The 23,668-nt window shown below is 44.4% G+C and overlaps 1 protein-coding gene across 1 annotated transcript; it reads left to right on the top strand.

Moving 5' to 3' along the window:
• The first annotated feature begins 18,914 nt into the window (after positions 1 to 18,914).
• Positions 18,915 to 23,251, top strand: FAM89A (family with sequence similarity 89 member A). The gene is made up of 2 exons (XM_086627193.1): positions 18,915 to 19,166; positions 23,093 to 23,251. Exons 1-2 carry the CDS (start codon positions 18,915 to 18,917, stop codon positions 23,249 to 23,251), a joined length of 411 nt encoding a protein of 136 aa, XP_086483319.1.
• The last annotated feature ends 417 nt before the right edge of the window (positions 23,252 to 23,668 follow it).

A 23,668-nucleotide genomic window follows, 5' to 3' on the forward strand; every position in this document is an offset into this window, starting at 1 on the left:
TTGTGGCTTGTTGGGTAGGGCAATGTGTTCAACCATCTCTTCAGTGGAAGCCATTGTTAGCAACATTTCAATCTAAGGTGCAACTGCCACCAACAAACATCCCCCTCTCAGGCAAAAGATGGGACAGTCTAAGGTAAAACTTGGGTGATATACAGATTGGCCTGTATTATTACCCACATGTAGTGATATCATCAGCGATGTCATTATTTGAGACAACGGAGGTCTCAAAATAGTAGTTGAATTTTTTTTCATGCGTGTAAACCTGTTCTATGTATGTGTATATGACATACCTGTTAATCAGTTTTGAGTAATTTCAGCCTGCTTTTCTGTAGCTCTATCACAACCCACAATTCCTATATGGGAATCAGAGGTGAATGAGGTCTGCAGGAATTCTGGAAGAGGTTGCTGATGTGACCCCAATGAGACCAGAAAGGCACTTGCCTTCCACTTGCTTCTTTCTCTTCAATATTTAAAATTCAAAATATTTTTACTGAGCCATTTGACAGTCCACTACTAATAGTTACAGTGATAATCACAAGATCACTGTAAGCGTTAAAGTGTGGTTTTGTGATGTTCTAAGACACTCAGGTATTATGTAATAAGAAACTCAAACTATTTTTCCTGTGCATTTTTTTTCTTTTTACTTTACATCTCTGTTTAAAAAGTAAAGATAGTATGCCTTGAATCTGCAATATAAAAAAGCAACTGCTTTCACAAATACAGCATGGCAAACTATATACACATATATACACACACACATCCCCCCCTCCCTCAGCCTGCACAGCTGTTAATAAATATGTATTTTATGTTTAGCCAGTAACTGCTGTTCAATTTTTCTTTCCAGATGCTCAGGGACGAGTTAAACATCACTTTGATTACAAGGTGATGCATTTCCCATATCAAAAGCTAGCAAAAGGAGCTCCTTTGATAGCAAAAGAGACAGCCAGTGGTGATTAAAACAAGCAAGTGTCCTGGGAAGCATTTGAATCGAGCTGCAGATGCTGATCAAAGCACAGGTAAGGTAAGCAACACAAGGCTGGTAGGAAGAAATCCTGCCTGTTGGACGAGCACGCACTACTGGGGAAAATGGGCAACTTTTGATACAAAGGCCTTTCTTCAGGTCTGTCATTTGGCCCAATAAAAAGTGTTGTGTCTCCCTACCTATGTTATTTCTCGTGTTCGCAGACCGCTGCTGAGCCGATGCTCCTGCTGCTACAGCAGAGGTAAGTCTTGCTGACAGACAAGATTGATGCCCCAACGTCTAACAGTTTAGGGGAATAATCTCAGCTTTTAATTATTCCAGTACTGAAATGCAGCTCCCAAGGAGAATTTATTTGAATTATTGAGAGAGAGCTCTGTCAGAGGAAGAAGAAACAAGCAGTTGAAACGTGTTTGTCAAAGCCCAACCCTTCTGTTACAACAATGGCGAAACTATTTTCCAACACAGTGAAGGTTACCACAGAGCGAAGCTGTCTGAAGTCTCTGTCTCTCACAATCACTCTCTGGCTTTGTGCAACTTTATTCCAGTGACTTCAGGTATTTATTTGTTTCTTAATCTGTAGCTGTGCACCCCTCTGCCCTACCTGCCTGGTTGCCTGCCAAACTGGGACAAAAAAAGCCCTTCTGCTACTTTCTCCCAAGAGCTGTGAGACTGACGAAAAGCACATCTGAGAGCAAGCAGGGAGCTGAGAAGAGCCCTCTCCAGCTCACGTTTGCAAGGGGCTTGTTGCTTTTCGGCTCTTCCTCATCTCTCAGCAGCAGCTTCCTCCACCCTGAGGACTTGCTTGAAACTGCCTCTCCTTCACTGAAGTGCATGTAAGGTTCCTCCAGGGGAAGGGGCAAGACAAGGACCAGAGGGACAAAATGTTAAGCTAAGCCTGTATCTTTTGTGCTACTAAAGTGAATCCTTTAGTGAAGCATTTTGACTGAAGGTAATGCTGACACATGCTCCAGTTGTAGATATGCCAGTTTGCTTCCCAACCTTCTGTGATCAGAGGAACGTTTTCACCAGCCTGCTCTGCTGCCAAACAGGCAGGCAAGCAGAATTGAGGCAGGGTGGCTGACTAATTTCCAAATGTCAAGGTTTGCCTTTAACTCTCATCCCAGTTTTACAGAGGCAGGCTGCCCGTCTCGGATGGCAGTGCCTTGGGCAAGAGGACTGTTCTTGCTCTCGGACGCTGGCTACCAATGCTGCATGCTGCTCCTGAAGTCTCATCACGCAGTAATCCCTGAGGAACGGGGCTGGTTTTTCTCTGCCTGTGTAATATTGTGTGAGAAGCTGCTGCAAAGTCCTGCGCAAATGTCACTTGCACTTTCCTTATCAATGAAGAGCTGAGCTCTTGCTACAGATCCCGGCTTTGTACCTGTTTATTCCTCTTACAGACAGATACGGTGCGTTGTGCACAAGACTCTCCAGAGACCACATATATAGTTTAACAATAACACATCGCCAAATGTATTCCCTCTGAGAGACAGAAGAAGAGACAGTTATTTCCCGAAATTAACACATCTCCATCTACCCTAGACCTAGGCACATGGTTTGTAAACCCCCAACTGCTTTTAATGAAAGAATTGACTCTGTAGCTGTCAAAGATCAAATGCTGAGGTATATTCAGAAGCAAACAAGAAATCGCTCCAACTTTTGAGGATCAGGGTGTCAGAAATGTCCATCAGTTACTGCCCTTCAGATCGCTCACGCTGCAAACCATCTGATGGTTTTGACAGCTGTGTTCTGCTGAGGCTGTAACTTCTCTGAAAAATCTCAGGGGTGATGCAAAATGGGGTAGCCTCATCCATAAGTCACACATATATATGGGTAAACAGAAAAGCTACATGTACATTTGCAAACAGAGAGATGTGAATGGAAAAAGAAGAGCTCTTCACTATGTACCTTAACAGAAATTTGAGAAGAAATGAGGGAATTGGAGTCCCCTCTCCCCTGCGTGCATTTTTCAGCACAGCTGTTCTTGTTTTTCTCTTTTCCCCCTTCTTTTAGCTTCTGCTTTCTGCCTTGCTGACCATTTTCATAACTGTTTTAAGGGTGCTGTTTTTCTCAGCACTATTTCTAGCAAACTTTTTTTTCATTTTGCTACATCTTTATTTTTGTTTCTTTCTTTATTGTCTCACTGGTTACACACCTCACCCTACTGCTGGGGCGATATCCCCCAAACACGCATTTCAAGTTTGCTGATTCCTCCCCATTATCTTTGCTCCAGCCAAAGCCCCAGTGATCTTTGAACTCGGCTCCTTCTTCCCTGCAGAGGTCTTAACCTCAAAAGAGGCTTTTCTTCTCTCTTTACCTTTTTCTTATTTCACTGCTTCTTTTTCAATGTCATTATCTCTCTTTTGCACCACCAACACAACCACCTCAAAGCTGCCCCTATGTTTCTTGTCTTCCAACCTCTCCCAAGACTCTCCTCATTGAATTTCCCATAAGGATCCCTGCAAAGATCACAAGACCCATAGAAACCCCTGCCAAAGTGATGAAATATGCATCAGCTCTACCTGAGCTGATGGTGATAGCCCTTTTGAGCCTCCCATGTCAATCATGAACTCTGCTGTTCACAAGGCATCCTGCAAAGACAATAAACTAAGCATGGACTCCCGCAGAGAAAATAAAAGCCGGAAGGGCTCCCCTGGTGCTTCACATTACACTAAAGCTTCAAAAAGGTAGGGATAAATATATTCAACCTTTGCAAGACAAGGAAGTGCAGGAAAATGTTGCAGAATGACTCATTTACAGGAGTTTCAGAAAAGTGAAGGAAATACACAGCGCTGGGTTAAGATGCAAAGGTGATACAGAGCAGAGTGGTATAAAAGTTAGGAAGCTTCATAGGGGAAAAAAGGAGATCAGGAGGAATTAGAGCCTGGAAAGTCAAAGTTAAGTTAACCCAACTGTTGCATATATAGGTAATCAGGACCAAGTTGGCTTAGAAAGGCTTAACTCTGTCTCATCACCTTGCTGCCCCAGGCTCTGTAATAGTCATGTTTGTCCCTAGACTATAAAGTGTTTGACATCCTAAACCCTCTGTAGCTTTGGCAGTTCTTTGGCCCATTATTGCCGTCATCCTAAACTAGGTCTAGCACAGTTTAAGTTGCAGAAGACACACATAAGGGAATATCCTTGCACACAGGGCTATAGTCTTTCTGAAAATCATAAAAGCTTAAAGCAATTTCCCAACCATAGACATCAATAAATTATATGAGGAAAGTGGGCTGGAAATTAACTGAATCTTTGGATAAAGTATGAGAAGAAAAAGGGCAGGCACTGCTGCTGTCTTATCAGAGCAAGGACAGGAGAAAACTCTGTGATCTCATGGCTTTTTGAGCAGGTTCTTAGGTATAGCCATGGCTCGCTCTGGGCCGAGGGTGCTAAGCAGACTTGAGCTCTTCCTCCTTTTAGGTTGAGGCAGCATTAACAAGCAGCACCTCCAGCCAGATCATGGATGTGTCCCTCTTTCACTGACTAGCTGACTAGGGACTTTAAAACCCATGGCACCACTACTGACATTCGTGTATGCAATTCGTTTCACATTAACAAATATTGCAGGTGAAGTTTTTGCTCAAAACCAATAGATTCTGCTTCAGCTATCTTAAACTGTAGTTTGTTTTCTCTAAAGCTCCGTTACAATAGTTTTAACTTGATTTTTCCACTCTTTTTATATAACCATTTGCTTCTACATCAGAGAACAGATGATGCCTGCTAAACACAAATTTATGCCAGTATGACTTTAATGACTTCAGTGGAGTTGAATTAAGTGATGTGTTTAGCCTTGCTTGGTAGTGTTCCCTTCCTTCTGTTTTCTATAAATTAACCAGTTGAGATCATGGGTTTTTAATAAACCAACAAAGTCTAATTTCTTCTTATAGCTATGGGCTCCCTACCTGGTGAGCATAAACCAAGACTCACTAATACCACTATTTTTAGTCATTTTTTAACATACATTGTTCTTGTTTATATTTCACTTGAGTGTTTAATTTTTTATTTATCCTTTTTTTTTTTCCTAAATACCAGTAGAAATGAAGCAATGTGTGATGATAGAGAAGAATTATCATACAGCAATATTTGAAAATATGTAGTGGTACGGTGCTGCAAACTGGGAGTAGAGGAAGTGCCAGGGGGGAAATAATCCTTTGTTCAGGCTAGGCTGCCTCTGTCATCCGAGAGAACAAAATTAAGACAGTAGGGCATTGCCAGGCTGCACTTCCACTGCCATCTGAAAAGTGCCCAAGGGGAGTTGCGCTTTGCTAGCTCAAGCTATTTTCCTTCCCATCTGCTCAAGCTGATTTAGAGAAGTGCATTACACAACCTCACTGGTCTGCTGTAATCCTGCTATGTTGAGGCTCAAATGGATGTGGCAGTGCACTTAGCACTTCTAGAAGTTTTGAGGAAAAGGAGTGATTGTATCAAACCAGGCTTTTCAGTCTACAATGATAAAAGTATTGCTATGTGGCTATTAAAAAAAAGACCTGAGAAAAGATGAAGATCAAAACTGAGAAAGGCTGAAGTACACTCAGTTGTATCAGCAAGAAGGAGTTATAGCATGAAAACCAATCAGGATGTTGGGGTTTTGCCTGGCTGGTGACTAAATGCCACACAGCCACTCACTCACCCTTCCCCATCTCCAGGGGATGGTGAAGAGAATTAAAGGGGAAAAGAGAAGGAGACTTGTGGGTTGAGATAAGAACAATTTAATAATAATGACAATATACAAATGAGTGTATATTTACTTATAATAATATATTCAAGCAAGTGATGCATAGTGTAATTGCTCACCACCCGGTGACCAATGCCTGTCCCGTCCCAGTTAACGATCCCGAAACAGCTAAGTCTTGACACTGCAATCCCAGACAAGCGAGAGGCAAAAAAAAGAGAGAGAGCTAGCACTCCAAGAGTCTGAGAGTGAGAGTCCTCAGAATAGCAAAAGCCCTTTCCAGTCAGCCCTTGTCTATATACTGGGCATGATGCTGCATGGTATGGAATACTCCATTGGCCAGTTTGGCCCTCAATCCTAAGTCTAAGTTCAAATCACAAGGGCAGTTGTGAACCCTTTGTCCTGGCCATGCTTCCCCCCTATCCTGTTGTGCCCCTGCACACTGGCAAGAACACAGCAACCTGAAAAGTCCTTGAGGTCTCAGTACAACTATAAACATCAGTGTGTTTTCAACATTCTTCTCATAACAAATCCCAGACTAAAACCAAAACACGGAGCTCTTCTAGCTGCTAAAAAGAAAAACTAACTCTGTCCCAGCCGAAACCAGGACACAAGACAAGACTAAAGACACCTTACCTGCACAGCTTGGGCGTTTGGCAGTGAAACAGCGATATTATCAGACACCAGCAATCCAGGGCACAGTCACCTGCAGTCCTTCAGATCATCTCATATCACTGCCAGCATGGGAAGTAACATTTGTAAATCACACGTGTTAAGTCCATGCCGTCAGCTAAAAAAAAAAAAAACATTTTAGTGACTATTTGTGAAATGTGATAAAACAGCCCTCTTAATATTTAGTTGAATGAAAACCTTCTTCAAATTCCCTACATTTTCTGTAATAAAACTATCTGATGGTGTCCTTTATACAGGCTAGTATTACAAATGACACGGTCTTTCTTGGTCTTTGTTTATGTGACTATTATGCACCTCCTAGTTCTATTTGGTATATCAGCGTTGCTCTAAGGACCTAGCTCCCCTAGGGAAAAGGGTGACAGCAAGTTTGTTCATCAGCTCTTCTCTGAAACATTTGACATTCAGACACCACACACATCCAGTTGCTTTTTAAGAGCAGGGAGAAGCAGGTGATCACAGTGATCTGTGTGACCAACCATTTCCAGCTCAATCTACCCTTGGTTCTTCCAGAGGTGAACAAGAAACCCCGAACACCGTCACTGCACTGATTCAGCAGGGCTGTATGACCCTATCTCAGGCTGTTATGTCACACGTTTGCACTAGTCCCCAAAATCCCATTTTCCCCAAGAATAGTCCAAGTTGTAGTTAAGGAAGGTGTGGATGAACAGGATGAAAAGCTAAAGAGGCCATACCTCCCTTGACAATACAGTTGCATCTGGTCCTGGCTTCAGAAATCCTCCATACGCCTTGCTTTGGCTCTACGCTGTGCTGCACTCATGTATTATGAATAGCTGTAAGAGTCATGGCTGCTGCTGGGATGCCTTTGACACCCACGCTGCTGCCTCCACTAAAAACTGACATAAGCTCGTCTTTGAGGTGAGCATCCCTTACCCAATGAGCACGACATGCACAGGCCTTCCATACGGAGCTTATTTCAGTCCTAGGACCTAACCCAATTCCCTCTACAGCTGAAGTGAGTGGACAGACTCTCACTGACTTCTGTGATGCTTGGATCAGCCTTCATGGGGCTTGTCTTAGGAATGCCAGAGCTCTCCTGAACATATTAGGAAGCATCTTCCTACAAAAATCTTGGAAACGATCTTAAATTGTATGATTCTTGCAGTTTCAACTAGCTAGGGCTTTGCTGACATTTCATTATATGAATGAGAATTAAAAGTAATACATTTTCAGAATCAAGTCTGGAGCAGAGACAGCAAACTATTTAAGTTCTGAAATTATTAAAAAATCATGGTATTTATCAGTTATTTCTTGTTTATCTTTTGATCTGTGACGGTTCACCAAAGTGATATAAAATTATCATCTTACCTCTCTCTGCCTCAAAGCAATATCAGAGCAAAGAATGACTCGGCAAGAGTAAAGTTGGTAAATATAAATGGCTTCATCAAAAGAGAGAGTGCCACAGGATGCAAGTAACCTGTTTCCAGAGCAGTGACAGAATTATGTCAATTCTATTCTAAAAATTTTCGTAATCATTGAAACATGAAAGAGCTGGTTCTTGTTATTTTTTGCTTGCAGCTGAAAATTGGCAAGAATTGTGAGAGATCTGAAAGTTATTTCAGGTCACTGATATTCAAAAAAGTTCTGAAAACTCATAATTGATTAAAAAGCAATTGCACTCCAAAAAGTGTCCATGTAAAAATGGAGTTGAACACAAAGCATATACACCTCGCACTCCAAATCTTATTTCTCACATTGTGGGGTTTTGTGGCCTTGTATAAATTACATTTGTTTTACCCTGTCACAGTTTCTAAAAAAGAAGCTAAGAGAGGTAGGAGAGTGAAAAGGAACAAGTTCCTTTTGCCTGTCAGGCCTGTAAACTCAAGTGCTGCAAAAGATCTCCACCACTTTTGTCTCGTTAACATTTTTTAGGGATGCAAGTGGAAATCAAGTTATTGATGGGCCTTAAAACTGACTTTTAGGATGTGGTTTTTTACTATTACCTATGTTCATACATCAAGTCCGTGGGACCTGATGAGATACATCCATGGGTCCTGAAGGAACTGGCGGCTGAAGTTGCTAGGCCACTAGCCATCATATTTGAGAGGTCCTGGCAGTCTGGTGAGGTTCCTACAGATTGGAAAAGGGCAAACGTAACCCCCATCTTTAAAAAAGTGACCAAGGACAACCCAGGAAACTACAGACCAGTCAGCCTTACCTCTGTGCCAGGTAAAATCAGGGAACAGATTCTCCTGGTAGCCGTACTAAGGCACAAAAAAAATAACCAAGTGGTTGGTGACAGCCAACATGGCTTCACTAGGGCCAAGTCATGCCTGATAATTTAGTGGCCTTCTACGACAAAGCTACAGCGCTGGTTGATGTGGGTAAAGCAACGGATGTCGTTGTTTTCCTGGACTCGTGCAAGGCGTTTGACACTGTCCCACATGACATCCTTGTCTCTAAAATGGAGAGACACGGATTTGACAGATGGACCACTTGGTGGATAAAGAGCTGGCTGGATGGTTGCGCTCAAAGAGTTGTGGTCAACGGTGCGATGTCTACATGGAGACCAGTGTCAAGTGGTGTCCCTCAGGGGTCTGTTCTGGGTCCAGTGCTGTTCAACATCTTTGTCAGCGACATGGATGATGGCATTGAGTGTACCCTCAGTAAGTTTGCCGATGACACCAAGTTGTGTGGTGCCGTGGACTCACTTGAGGGAAGAGATGCCATACAGAGGGACCTTGATAGGCTTGAGAATTGGGCCAGTGCAAACTGCATGAGCTTCAACAAGTCCTTCACCTGGGTCGGGCCAATCCTAGGCACAAATACAAACTGGGCACAGAGTGGGTTGAGAGCAGCCCTGAAGAGAAGGATTTGGGGGTGTTTATAGATGAGAAGCTCAACATGAGCTGGCAGGGCGCTCATGCGGCCCAGAAGGCCAACTGCATCCTGGGATGTATCAAGAGAAGCGTGGTCAGCAGGTCAAGAGAGGTGATTCTCCCCCTCTACTCTGCTCTTGTGAGACCCCACCTCGAATACTGCGTCCAGTTCTGGTGTCCCCACCATAAGAGAGACACAGATTTGTTGGAGTGTGTTCAGAGGAGGGCCACAAAGATGATCCAGGGGCTGGAGCACCTCTGCTACGAGGACAGGTTGCGGGAGCTGGGATTGTTCAGCCTTGAAAAGAGAAGACTTTGGGGGGACCTAATAGCTGCCTTCCAATACCTGAAGGGAACCTACAGGAAGGCTGGGGAGGGACTTTTTACAAGAGTGTCCACTGATAGGACAAGGGGAAATGGGTTTAAGTTGAAGGAGAACAGATTTAAATTAGATCTTAGGAAGAAATTCTTCAGTATGAGGGTGGTAAGACTTTGGAATAAATTGCCCAGCAAAGTTGTGGGTGCCCCCTCCCTGGAGGTGTTCAAGGCCAGGTTGGATGGAGCCTTGAGTAGCCTGGTCTAGTCGAGAGGCGTCCCTGCCCATGACAGGGAGGTTGGATTAGATGATCTCTGAAGTCCCTTCCAGCCTATGCCATTCTATGATTCTCTGATTCTATGATCAGCACAAAGTTGCTAGTTACTGGTGCACTCAGCATACAGAAATAAAGAAACTGGAATCTGTTAAACAATGAGACAATGAGCTTGTACAATGTCACGTTATCCAAAGTTCATTTTCATGGCAAGTGTTGGATTTGTTAGCAATCCCATTTCTGATGACTCCTATTCAGGCAGCCTCTGTAGGTTTTCATCTTCCTTGGCCAATTTGGGAAAGAAAGACAAAGAATCCTTTGGTTTGCAATTGCCCAGGCAGAATGGCTCTTATTTTTCCAGGTTTGCAAAAAATACTTCAGAAATCCCTGTTATTTCCTTTGAATTCATTTGTATACCTGTTTGTTCCTGTCAGTGACTGATTACGGCTGCAGTGATCGACTCAATCTGACCTCATTTCCAGCACAGATGTTTGGTTTTCGCAGCTTCCCTTCTTTGCGGATATTTGTTGTCGCACTTCCCCTGGAGGCGTTTTAGTCTTTTGTTTTGTTTTGCTTTAGTTTTTTATTTCCTTTTGCAATCTTAGCAGATACTACAGATTGCTTTTAGGTTTAGGCTCTGGCTGTCCCATACTCCAGACAGCACCAAGCTGTAAAACAGCAAAGAAACGACTGGATTATCGTGTGGTTTGATCCTGCCACACGTGTAAGTGGGTCTCCAACAACACAACAGGTGCCTAAGGTGTGCGCAGGAATCGTTGCACTCCAGCACAATTCCCACCTGGCAGCCATGGCTGTTGGCGTTACAGCTCTTCGCCAAGGGCTCTGCCAAGGAAGAACAAGTCTGAAAAGCTGGAGGGACTTCAGGGAAGGAAGACGAACTGAGCCTTTGGATCCCCTGGCTCTCTGGATGTGTTTCTTTCAGTCTTCACGTCTGCCTGGGACAATGATGCCCGGCTGCAATAAAATGAGAAGAGTGATTGTGTTGCGAAGCATGTGGTGAGAGGGAGCATCACCTTCTTGGTAGGCAAAGCTATAGTTCTTGGGTAGGAGTCACGGAAGCAACCATGCAGTCTGCAGGGCCTGAGAGGGGCATTTCTAACAGAAAAGGAGGGAAAAGAAGAGGGGTGGATTGTTTTTGTGCTGTTTGAGCCATGAACTGCTTTGATAGATAGTATTTCTCTGACGGGTTCATGTCAGGTAAAACTCTGGTATTGTGAGTATTTAAACCAAGAAGTTATTTTCAAGTATTATGTTTGCTGCATGGAATATGTTTTATTTTTAAATATTTACAGCATTTTAAAGTTATTCCTTTGCCTATAACATTATAAAAGTTGATTGCCCATACTAAATAAGGCTGTCTTGTTGCTTGCTCTTTGGGTGCCACATACTAAAACGCCGCAAGAAGCAATGATCACAGTTTAGCTACAACATCTGCCTCTGAGTCAGTAATTACCACGTGCCCCTGCATTGAATTTAAGGGTCACTGGGCTGCTGAATGTGCTGATCTTGTATGAAATATGAAACAAAAATTCTAATCACTTGTTGGCCATTAAATAACTGATGACAGCTTTCATCAGGGACTCACAATAACTTTGCTCCTCTAACTGTGCCAGGTAATTACATTCTCTCTGCCTAAACGAACTTTCAATTACAGAGAGTACTTTTCTCCTTTAAACTGTTTAGAAATAACGTTGCGCACTGTTAAATTATTGCCCTTGTCCCACCTCAGAGGCAGCTCAATTTCAGCACAAGACGAAGAGATCCAGGTCCATACAAGGATGCTCCATACAAGCTTTGGCCCAGCCTCGATTCGGCTTCCGGATGCCGTGATCTCAGTCCGTTCTGTGCAAGCCCAGCTGCTGGAAGGAAGAGGCCCTGCTGAAATCTGCTCACTGTTCTCCCCTTCTGAGAGCTTCCACAGCAGCACAGGCTGATTGCACCGCCAGGTAGGACCCCAGTGCAGGTGGAAGAGGGGGATGAGATAATGGCATTTGGCCCAGCTGAACTGAAGGATAGGAGTTGGGTTTTTTTATGGCCCCAGTTTTGCATTGGATTATTCAGCAATTCAGTTCAGGCTCAAATCTATCTACCTGAATTGTGGGAGAGCAAGGTCATTTTTCAAGAACACTGGTACCTCTGAGTAGAAAATGATGCCTCCCTCCCCAGCAAACATCATAGCCATTCACAGCTGAAGAGAAGTGTTTATTTCCTGAGCAGTGTAATCTACATCTATCTTGTGGAAATACGTTATCTAACAGATTTCCACATTCAGCCTGCAAAACAATCTCATTTACTAAGAGAGGACACAGAAGAAAGAAACAAGAAATATGATCTCTTTATTAACATTAGTTGAACATAATAGTACACAGAAACTTCCATGTTTGCTTACAACTGACCATTTTGCAGAGAAATAAATAATTCTTTTTAAAAGACGATTGACTACTACTCCTCACTCAAAAATGCTTCAAGGCAGATATCAAATTGCCAGAGAATCTGCAATACTCTGCACCCTGCAAGCACAAATCCCTCTTACTTCTTCTGCACACCCGCAGCCATCCCTGTTCAGCAGCACTTGCTTTCTGCCGTGCAGTTTCGCCTGTGGATTTAGAACTCCCGTCACTTTTACCTCGAACGACCTCGGCCCGGCTTAGACAGCATCCTCCAGATTTGACCCCAATGCAGATCTCACTAAAGGAAAGGGTCTGCTCAGTGTCACTAGGATAATAAGACAAATACCCTTAAAGCCTGCAGCTCTGATCCCCCTGGCTATCTGCTTTCCGTAATCAGATGCTGGAAAGCTGTTAGACTCAGAAGCGCGGTGTTGGGAGGCTAACAAATGGAACTAACGGCACAGCCGAGGTAATAAATGCCTCCTCAGGCCATCTTTTTGAAGAGTCAAATGTTTATCAGAACTATACTGAACTCACAGGAAAGGGGGAAAAAAATATCAAAAGGCACTTTGGAGTCTTTCTTTTCTTTTGTATTTTTGACAGTTAAAAGAGACGAAGGGAAGATGTTCAGAGCCATTAAGAGCTGCAGGCGTGAGCCTAGTTTATTACATAATTATCTCACGAAACTGCTGGGTTCTTTCATGGCTACAAATTTTTACATAATACTGAAATTATTAATTCCTACAGCCTGCTATTGTTTCTCGTTTCATTTTGGGGGATTTGCTTTTACCAGCTGATGCAAAATATTAAAACAGCTTGCCTTCTTAATTACAACAGAAATCCTGAAGACAAAGACACATTGCAGGAATATAAATTTGGTGTGGTCTAAAGGACAACTCTTTTTTCTGCTAGAGTTCACATAATGGGGAAGAATCTATGAGACTGGAGAGGTAGGAAAAAAAGACTGATATTACTACACCTAATTTAATAAAGTGAGAGGACAGAATGAGGAGATTTTAAAACCAATGTTGCAAAGCACTGAGTGACACACGGTGGAGAAGATTTATAGTTTGATCTAAGGTTAAATAGAGATGTGAACAAGCCAGATTTTGGCATAATCAGGAAAATAAATGGTTGGTTACCTTAACTGTAAGTCCCATCAACTTTACTATCAGATCAAGTCTTATTTCTCCTGAGCATGATCCTTCCTACAATCCTGAACCAGAATTTCTGATATGAAAGTACAGACTTTGATCCTTTTTTTTTTTCACTTCACGACACAAACCAGCAGCACTCAGTTCCTGATTGCAAGGTAAAAAAAAAAGCAGCGAGAGAGAGAGGAATTAGACCCCTCTTCATTGCAGAAATGTAACTGCCTATTTGCCACATGCACATGCTCTTCAGATTTCCATACTGCTTCTCACTGCTTTACACTGGGCATAAATTAGTCAAAAAATCCATATCATCCTCATTGTGGAAAGGAGAGAGGAAACAGAGCTCTGCTTTGAGTAGCTGCCACTTGCAAAGAAAAGGGAGGAAAAAAATAACCCTACATGCACATCACTGGTGTCTGGAAGATGTCTTCACTGGTGAAACACACACAGAGAGATCTCTACAGAGCAGTCCCTCCGTGCAACCTCTGATTCCTGCTTCTTTATGAATCTATTCCCTTGCTCTGCCCAGTCCTAATCACCTTTCTGTTCTACCTACCCTCCATGCCCTAGACACATTCTTTCTCTCCTGTTGTCAAAATTTTTCTTTTTTTTGGTTCTCCATGAAAAAGGAAGAATTAGCAGTCGGACTTCACTGCAGAGAGCTAAAGGGCAGCGTTACATGTGGAAGAGAAGCTGAGGAAGGCAGCAGTGAGAGCACATGCATGGCAGCTGGAGCAAGAGGGACAAAAGCAAAAGGCAGGGAAAGGAACAGAGGGGTCAGAGACCATAGCTAAGGGATGTTGCTTTGGAACGGAGTCCATGCAAGGACAGGGACAGGAACTGGTGGAAAAAACAGCAACAAGGGCAAGAGGAACAGGCTGGGAGGGCAAACGGCACGCATAAGGGCTTATCACCACAAGAACACATTTCATCAAGAACTTTAAACTGAAGCCTGAATCCCCAAATCTCCATATTTCTATGTTTCTAGCAGTTAGTTCTGAACCTTGCAGACAAAGGCTGAGTGAGGTGTCCTTCTTGGGTATCTATGTGGTAGCACGTCTATAAAAAAGGTAACAGCCCACTATTGCTCCTGTTTACTCAGGTAGCTTAAATAATAGGAGGTTCTCTGTTCTAGATCTAAGGACGTCGCTTTGCTAGGGACCTAGCTGGAAGCCACTGTGATATTCTGTGTGTTAGAATACACTTGGGTTTTCACCTTTTAGGCATAGATATTGTGCCAAAGCATTCGACTCTGTCCCACATGACATCCTTGTCTCTAAATTGGAGAGACATAGATTTGATGGATGGACTGCTTGGTGGATAAGGAATTGGCTGGATGGTCATACTCAAAAGAGTTGCCATCAATGGCTCAATGCCCAAGTGAAGACCACTGACAAGCGGTGTTCCTCAGGGGCTGGTATTGGGACTGCTGCTAACATCTTTGTTAGCAACATGGACAGTGGGACCAAGTGCACTCTCAGCAAGTTTGCTGATGGTATCAAGCTGTGTGGTGTGGTCAACACGTTGGAGGGAAGAGATGCCATTCAGAAGGACCATAACAGGCTTGAGAGGTGGGCCCGTGTGAACTTATGAAGTTCAACAAGGCCAACTGCAAGGTCCTGCACATGGGTCAGGACAATCATAAGCACAAATATAGGCTGAGCATAGGATGGATTGAGAGCAATCCTGAGGAGGAGGACTTGAGGGTGTTGGTTGATGAGAAGCTCAACATGAACAAGCATGGTGCACTCGCAGCCCAGAAAGCCAACCGTATCCTGGGCTGATCCAAAGAAGTGTGGCCAGCAGGTCAAGGAAGGTGATTTTCCTCCTCCATTCTGCTCTTGTGAGACCCCATCCAGAGTACTGCGTTCAGCTCTGGGGCCCCAACATAGGAAGGACATGGGCCTGCTGGAGTGGGTCCAGAGGAGGGCCACAAAGATGATCCGAGGGCTGCAGCATCTCTCCTATGAAGACAGGCTGAGGGAGTTGAGGTTGTTCAGTCTGGAGAAGAGAAGGCTCTGGAAGACCTTCCAGCAGCCTTCCAGTACCTAAAGGAGGCCCTCAAGAAAGCTGGAAAGGGACTTTTTACAAGGGCATGTAGTGATAAGACAAGGGGCAATGGCTTCAAACTGAAAGAGGGGAGATTTCGATTACATATAAGGAAGGAATTCTTGACTCAGAGTGGTGAGGCACTGGCACAGGTTTCCCAGAGATGTTGTGGATGCCGTTTGATGAGACTTTAAGCAGCTTGATCTAGTGTAATGATTCTATGATATGGAAATATACTTAGAAAAAAAAAAAGTGTCAAAATTAGGAGTCGACCATTTTTATTTAAAACCATTTCTCTAACAAAAAATGATGCCTAAGAATTGAATGATCTTTAGCTGAAAATCTAATTTCTGTTTGGATATGCCACTACATGGCATCATAAATCAGGTGCCAATTATACCCAGCATCTTCTAAATTCTCTTTAGCCAAAGGACCAAATTTCCCATCATTCCCAGAGCACCACAGAACAGCGTGATCTCTGCTCGTCCACACCAGCAATAAAAAACATACGCTTCATGAGAAACACATTATGTCCAGGCACTCTGACTACAGGAGCAAATGACAGAGCAAGGCCTGTGTCACTAATTATTAGTCTTGCACATGCCCAGTTTGTGATACCTGGATCCTGACCTGTCCTTGACAAGCAATCCCGACCGCAAGATCTTGCAAACACAAAAAGGACTTAAAAAGGCCGATAGTACTGACAAGAGAACTCAGATGCATCTTGTTGGGCAAGTTTTCGGACATCCCTCCTGCACAGTGGACAAAATGTGACATTAGCCACATCACTGCAAAATCTGGAGTCTTACTTTAAATCTCTAAGATAGGCGGCTTTAAGCAAAGGCGCTGCTCTGTGCAGGGCTGCTTGGAGCAGAGGCACACGTCCTTCTGCCAGTTCTGTCAGGCGGAAAATCATCCCTAGGAATCACAAACCAGGCACTTGAAATTAGAAGATGTTTTTTACCATGACCTACCTTTAGCTCCCCATGTCCTGGTTCCAGAGTGGATAACAATACCACCTTCTGTCACAGGGTTGTCATAAAGAAGAATTCATTAACATTTGTAGCTAAGTCAGTTATTAGAAGGGAAAGCATCACAGAAAAGACTGTAGGAAACAGTCTTAACATATCAATTCAAGAAGGACTAAAATGCATATAAATCATTTGGAAAGAGGAATGATGTACAAATGATACACAGGCGTTGCGTATCCTTGTAACAAATGAAGAAGGGAAAAAACATCACGTGTGAATACATAAATTAAAAATATACCATAATGCATTTGTGTAAGGAAATGGTATGGGACCCCTCTCTTTGGGCATTTCCTAATTCTTCATGACATAATGACATGTACTTTTAATGTGGGTTTTCTTAGGTAATGTCCTGAGCAAAGGACAGTATAGATCAGTAAAGCGTTTCTGTAGTTCAATTTTAGGAACCAACAAAGACGGAGAGGTTTAAATAGCTAACGAAAGCTTACTCCGTACTGCAAAAGACTCCAGCTTCCATTATCACCACGTTATAACTAGGTCAGACTAAATAAAGCCATGGATTTAGATTTTAAAGGATAGTTATGAATTTAATATGAATGAAGGCTAGAGAAGGTTGCCAACTGAGAGAAGGGTCACCGAAAACCCAAAAAGGTGTTTTTTTTATTATTTTTCAGATGACAAAGTTGAGCAGTAAGCCAGCATAAAGATATTTGAAATAGTAAAGATATGGCGACAATGTGCCTAAAGGACCCAAGTGGGAAGAAAATGCACTTAGAAGCTAATGAGATCAGGCAAGCTGAAAAAAATAATTAAGATAAGCTGGTCTAGATAAAATAAGAATATTCGCAAGCTTTTCCAAATAGCTGCCATCTGGAAAAAAAAAAGGGGGGGAGTGGGTTGGAAGGAGAACAAATAAACGTACTCACTAATAAGCAGGAAGATAACACAGTGCTTTCATCCTTAGCAAACCCAAACAATATTTTTGCTGTCAGGCACCCTTGGCCTGGAAGGATGAAAGGGTTTGTTAACGCTTTTAATCTGCAATAGGGATGGTTTTAAATGCCTCTAGTTTCACAAAAGCTATCAGCACTATTTTATTTATCGCAATCTACCTGGGCAGAAGTGGCATCACGACAAACAGGGGTAAAAAATATCTTTTTCATTCCAATGTACAAAGTGTTAAAGAGCACATCAGCTCGCCTGAAAAATCAATCCCTAAAGCAGCGTGTAAACATGAATGAAGACTGGCAAAACCTTCCTCCACTGCAAGCAATTTAAAAACAATTGTCACAGAGTCTGATGACATTTAAACCATGAAAAAGCCATGCGAGTTTGGGAACAAAACTGAATACAGAGGCTTAACTCAAAATCATTGTATCTAGTTATTTCTTGAAGAGAAAAACCTCACAAATGAAACAGGATTGTGGCAACAGGACTGCACCTTTAAGCAATCTGGCTTTGCAATGGCAGCGCATTCCCAGAACTCCCAATTTTATACCCTCCTTTGGTTTGGATTTTGAACGACCCCAAACCGCCGTAATTTATTCAAGAGACTCCAGAGATACAAGCATGTCAAGGAAAAGAAGGGAAAAAACAAAAGGCGCAGAAACGCACTTAGAATTGGCACACTAAGGCAGATGCATTCCTGTGAAACCAGAACTGTGGCCGCACTGGTAGTTTCAGGGATTTTCGTGCCCAAACCCACCGTCCTGCAGCGTGGCACCCCTTCCACCACCCTCTCACGAAAGCACGTGGGTATTTCTGCAAACCAGAGCAACAAACAGCTCTGTGAACAAACCCGGGATAAAACGAGAGCGCCGTCTTCTCTCAGATTGAGAGACTCGATTCACAGAGCCGCCACGGTGAAGTCTGCTTACTTGCAATGCTTGGACATAAACACTTTTGATCCAAAGCTCGGCTGTGAGGGCGCGAAGGGAAACGCCCCGATGGGAAGCAGCGCCCTTTCGCCTTACCGGGTGACTGAACACCCCCGCGGCCACAGCACTGCCCACCCTCGCCGGCAGCGCTCGCTCAGCTTTCGCGATGGCTTTCACCACGTTCCGTTCCCCCTCACCCCGCCCGGCACCCCGGACCGAGCCCGGAGGCTCAGCCCCGTCCCCGCTGCGCCCTTCCACCCCTCCCAGCCTCAGGGCAGGCGGCTGCCGCGGGGGTGCCTCTGCGGGGCACAGGCCCGCCGGCCCCGGCCTGAGCCCGCAGGCTGAGGCGGGTGGCAGCCCGGCCCTGCCCGAGGGGACGCGAGCCGCCGCGCCGCACCTCGCCTCGGCTCGCCTCAGACAAAGCCGCCGCGCTGCCAGGCCCGCCTACCGCCGCGTCCGGCACCACCGGGCACCTGCGGCCCGGCCGCCCCGCCGCCGAGGCTGCCCCCACCCCCGCCTCGCTGCTCAGCCCCTGCCCCGCCCGCCGGGCCTCTCCCCACCCGCCCCGGCCCCGGCCCGTAGGCGGGGCGGGCTCCGGGCGGTGCCTCCCGCAGCGGGGCCGAGGTGGCTCTTTCCGTCAGTCGCCGCCGCCGCCGCAGCATGAGCGGGCCGGGGCTGCTGGGGCCCGGCGGTGGTGCGGGGCTGCCGCCACTGCCCAAGAGCCTGAGCGGGCTGCTGAACTCCTCCTCCTCCGGCGGCGGCGGCCAGGGCGGGCGCTGGCGGGACCTGGAGCGGCTGTACGCGCAGAAGTCCCGCATCCAGGACGAGCTGAGCGGCGGCGGCCGGGGCTCGCCGCGGCCGCCCAAGCCTCCCAACCTGGACGCGGCGCTGGCCCTGCTCCGCAAGGAGATGGTGAGCGGGGCGGGGCGGGCCGGGCCTCGGCGGGGGCGGCGGACGTGGCGAGCGGCGGCGGGGGGCGCTGCCGCCGGGGCCGGAAGGGCGCCCCGGTCCCGGTGCCGGTCCCGGTGGAGCGAGCGGCCTGCGCCGGCTGCGGCCCGTCGATCCCCCTGGGAGCGGAGCAGGGCGGGCAGGGGTGCGGGCCCGGGCCGGTGCGGCCCCGCGTAACCCTGCCCGGCTGCTGCGGGGCGCAGGTACCGTGAAACGCGCCGGTAACGGCGTCGGGGGAGAGGCAGGACCCCCGGCCCCACCAGCCTGCGTCTGTCGTGGTGGGACTCCTCCTTCTGTGTGGCTTGAGAGCCGTTTAACGAGCGCCTCGTTCAGTGGCATCCATTTGAACCTGACACCCATTTTAAAAGGCTGTCGGTTTAAAGAAAAAAAAAAAAAAAAAGAAGTACCAGCACCGATTCATTCGGTTCAAGGGAAGTGCAATTATACACAGTTTTCTTCAGGACTTTGTTTTGATTCTGTAGCGCGGCGGTAGGAGCGAAATTGCTGCGGGCGACCTGGCGCAGCTTTTGATGGAACGCTCGTTTGGGTGTTGGTGCTTTGCCCGTGCCAGCTGCAGTTGTAATTGACTAATAATAACCTAAGCATTGCGTGCTTGGTGTCCCGAAACATATAAAATATTATATGGTTGAAAATCTGCCAATTTTAAGGCCTTTTTCTCATGGTAAAAAGGTGCTTGAGCACAAGAAACAGTTGCAAGACCTTTATGGGCGTTTAGAAGGACGGTGTAGTGTGCTGAAACCTTAGCCTGCCACCAGTGTTTCAACAAGTAGTTCAGATACAGTTTGAGACGTTTTAAAACTGTGTATTAGAGTTGCCAGTTTGCATTGAAACACAGAAAGCGCAAGTGGTTATCGACCACTGGGTTTTTTTTCTACAGTGCTCTAAGGGGAAACAAGGATATGATCTTAGCCGTCTTAATCCTTTCCAAAAAAGCAAAGACAACTTGTTATAAAAGTCTAATCTATTTTTCCTAATGGAATATCAAATGAGATCCTTGCTAAAGTCATTTGACAACTAGACTTCCCCTTTGGTGCTCTGTTATCCTTGACGATAATTTGAGAAAGCACTTCTAAGAAAAAAATACTTACCTCTGAACATATCAAAGACTTTCAAGCAACAGTCTCCTCAGTTGCAGGTGAGTTTTGTGAGGCTGCCTTTCATCAAGTAGATAACTGCACTTTATTATTTATATTGAACACTCTTTCTTGCAGTGGTCAAAGACAGCATTTTTATTGAGTAATGAGCCTGCTTTAAGTCCAGAAAGTGATGGATTTAAATGCTTTGGAGGGGGAGAGAAGAAAGGAGAGGTCACTTCGGAATTGTAATCCTGAAGACAGTCGATTGCATGGGACTGTGCATTATAGGTTGTCTTGTAGGTGCTATGATAAAACTTGAGAGTCAAATACAGATTGGCTGGGATTCAAAACTTTATGCTTGTGCTAGCAGACTTGGTCATTTCTTCAGGCTTTTGCTACCTTGGGGATCATACTTGAAAATTGTGGAGAGCTAGAGGCTGCAGTTTTCTCAATAGACTTACTGTTCTTGTTTGATTGACTGACGCTAGTGGAAGCTACAGAAAAATAAGATACTAAACATAACTATTTGATTATATATAGTTATGATTATATGATTACATATAGTTATGATTAAGGCCTGCTAAGTTAATTCTGCTGAGCAATTTCTATCTTGGAGATTGCGCTTGGCGTAAAATAGAACTGATCTTCACAGAAAGCACTAAAGTGCTTTACAGAGCTGAAATGGGAGAGCTGCTGGTGAAAATATTCCCACTTTCCTCAGGAGAGGAAAAAATAGTCATCTGTCTTCAAGTTGAGTTTTCTGGCTCAACTCACTCCTAATCACTCTTTGAACAGTTCTTCACTGCAGTCTTGTCCTTCAGACATCTAGCTCTGATGCAAGTCTGCCTGGTGAGTCTCATGTTCTCATGTCAAAGTCCAGCTTCCCAGCATCCCTTCTTACCTGAGGCGAACGGTTTGTTTAGGAGGGGCAAGCCAAACTTCATCGACTGCCATCTCCAAAGGATGATGTTCAGACTTTTATTCTTGGGCGGGTAAACAGTCATCAGCTTAATAAGTCTGATGAAATTACCTCAGCAAGGATAGATGGAGGGGTCTGGATATGGTACAAATACCTCCCTTTTATTTTCCCTCCTACAGCCTTGTTTGGTTGGGTTTTGTTTTACAAATGTTTGCAGAAAGAGATTTGCACAAGTGTCAGTTTCCTCTTACAGAACAGAGAGCAAGGAAGAGTAGCATATGCTTCCTGGGGAGTGCATGCTTAGACAACAAAGGGAGAGAAAGTCGTGTTTGTTACAGAGGAAAATGGAAACGGGCAAGAAAAGCAGCATAGATCCAAGGTGGTGGAAAGGCTTGTCTGTAACTTCCTGGCAGCTAGTGTAGCATTCCATGTCTTGTCCTAAAGTCTTCATGTTCGGTCTGCATGGAACATCGTGTCTCAGCTTCATGACATCACCAACTAATTTGTGTTGGTCCTGAAAGACACCGTATCGTATTTTTCTGAGTTGGAATGGCGTTGTGGTATGCAATACTTTTTTTCCTCCTTCCACCTTCAGAAAAAGGATCGGGTAGGATAGTTCAGCAATGCCAAAGGAAGATCTTCATGCTAGCTTCTTCTGGTTTTCTTGTGTGCTGAGTGTATTTGACCTTAGAATTTAGACGTGTAAGGAGAGATTTTTGAGGTAAGATTTCTCATTCTGGGTTAAATGTAGCCTGGTGTTCAGGCAGCAGTAAAGGCTACTAACATCTTTTTTTTTCTTCCTCTGTGAGTTGTAGCAAAAACTTTTATTTGATGAAACTGAGGCTCACTAGGAAGAGCCTGTCAGCTTAACACTTATTTGAAAATTTAGACAGAAATGGCTGCTTCTTGAAAATGTTAAATTGGGTAGTGGATTTAATTTACTGCAAGACAAAACCTATGTTTAATTTGGTCTGACTTGGATAGGTGACAATATCAAACAAACTCTCAATTTTGTTGCCAGAGAGGGAAACTGCTTTGAGTTAAATGACTAGCTTTATTTTGCTTTGCGGTGCAATGTACTGGTTTTGTACCTGACATAAAGGTGCAGGCTACAAGGTAACCTTTTTTAATGTTACTCCAAATCTTTAATTAGCTATGGAAGCTAACATTTTAGAAGTTCGGGAACCAAAATATTGGGCACTTAATTATAAATCAAGCCTACGCTTGAGTAGCACGTGAGAATATTCTGAGGATTTGCAGGCTACAGTGTATGTCCTTTTCTCGCTTCTGCTTTAGTTTTGTTACATGCTGTATTGTGTGAGACATACCTAGCCTTGTCAGACGCCTACGTATGTTGATACAGAAAAGAAAATTATAGTAGAAGATACTTAGCCGGGAAGTGGAAAACCAACCTGAGCTCCATTTGCAACTTTTAATCCAAGCTGTTTTAACAAAAACAGAGAGCCTATGGTAATGCGTGAGAAAGATGTGTGAAAGACACACAGTGTTACTGGAAAAGTCTCTCTCTTGCATAATAAGGAATACAGAGTTTATGAATTTATCTGTAATGCTATGGAGAGAAGTGAAATGCTGATTGGAAGTTAAGCAGGGTGTTGTAATATGACAAAATCTTGAAGTACACTTTGCTCATGTTCTGCGGTATTGCATCGCTTCATTTCTTGTTCTTTTGTCCAGTTTATCCTGTGGGGAGTCTGTCACCTTAGAAAATGAATTACACTTCCACATTTCATAACTGTTCAAGGCAGAAAGAAGCTTGAACCTCTTGCTTAGCAATGAAAGACACATAGTATTATACTGCCAGTAAAAATCGCAATTGTAATACTGCTTGTTTGTTTGAATTCCTCCCCCCTCAGGTTGGCCTTCGGCAGCTAGATATGTCATTACTGTGTCAGCTGTACTCCCTGTATGAATCAATTCAAGAATATAAAGGTGCCTGCCAAGCTGACTCTAACGCAGACTGCACGTATGCGCTGGAAAATGGTTTTTTTGATGAAGAGGAAGAATACTTCTAGAAGGAGGAAGGTTCATCTCCAGGCTGACCGAGGTTCTTTTGTCCTTCTCTCCCTGTAACACACCTCAGCAAGAACGACTGGAATCTGTATGGATCCCTCTTCCTGAGGAGGAACACCCAGCTACCCCAAGTTGTGTTAAATTCACTTATTTTAACAAGCTGTCAGTACAAGTTACTCATGCAAATACCACTTGAGGAAAGTGCTGTACTCTAACTTTTGAAGAGTCCTCACACATGCTTGACGAGTTTTCAGTTTAATTTGCAAGGTGGGTGTTTTCAACTTACAAACGTTGGTAGCTTATAACTGGAATTTTAATCGAAGACAGCAGCGACTTCCTGAGTTATGTAATAACTTCGTAAGGGGAGAGGGAAGCCTCCGCTGTGGTGTAAATAGCTGTAGGTGATACTTCTTTTTGGT

Source organism: Tauraco erythrolophus, chromosome 2 (assembly GCF_009769465.1).
Source record: "Tauraco erythrolophus isolate bTauEry1 chromosome 2, bTauEry1.pri, whole genome shotgun sequence".
Lineage (NCBI taxonomy): Eukaryota > Metazoa > Chordata > Aves > Musophagiformes > Musophagidae > Tauraco > Tauraco erythrolophus.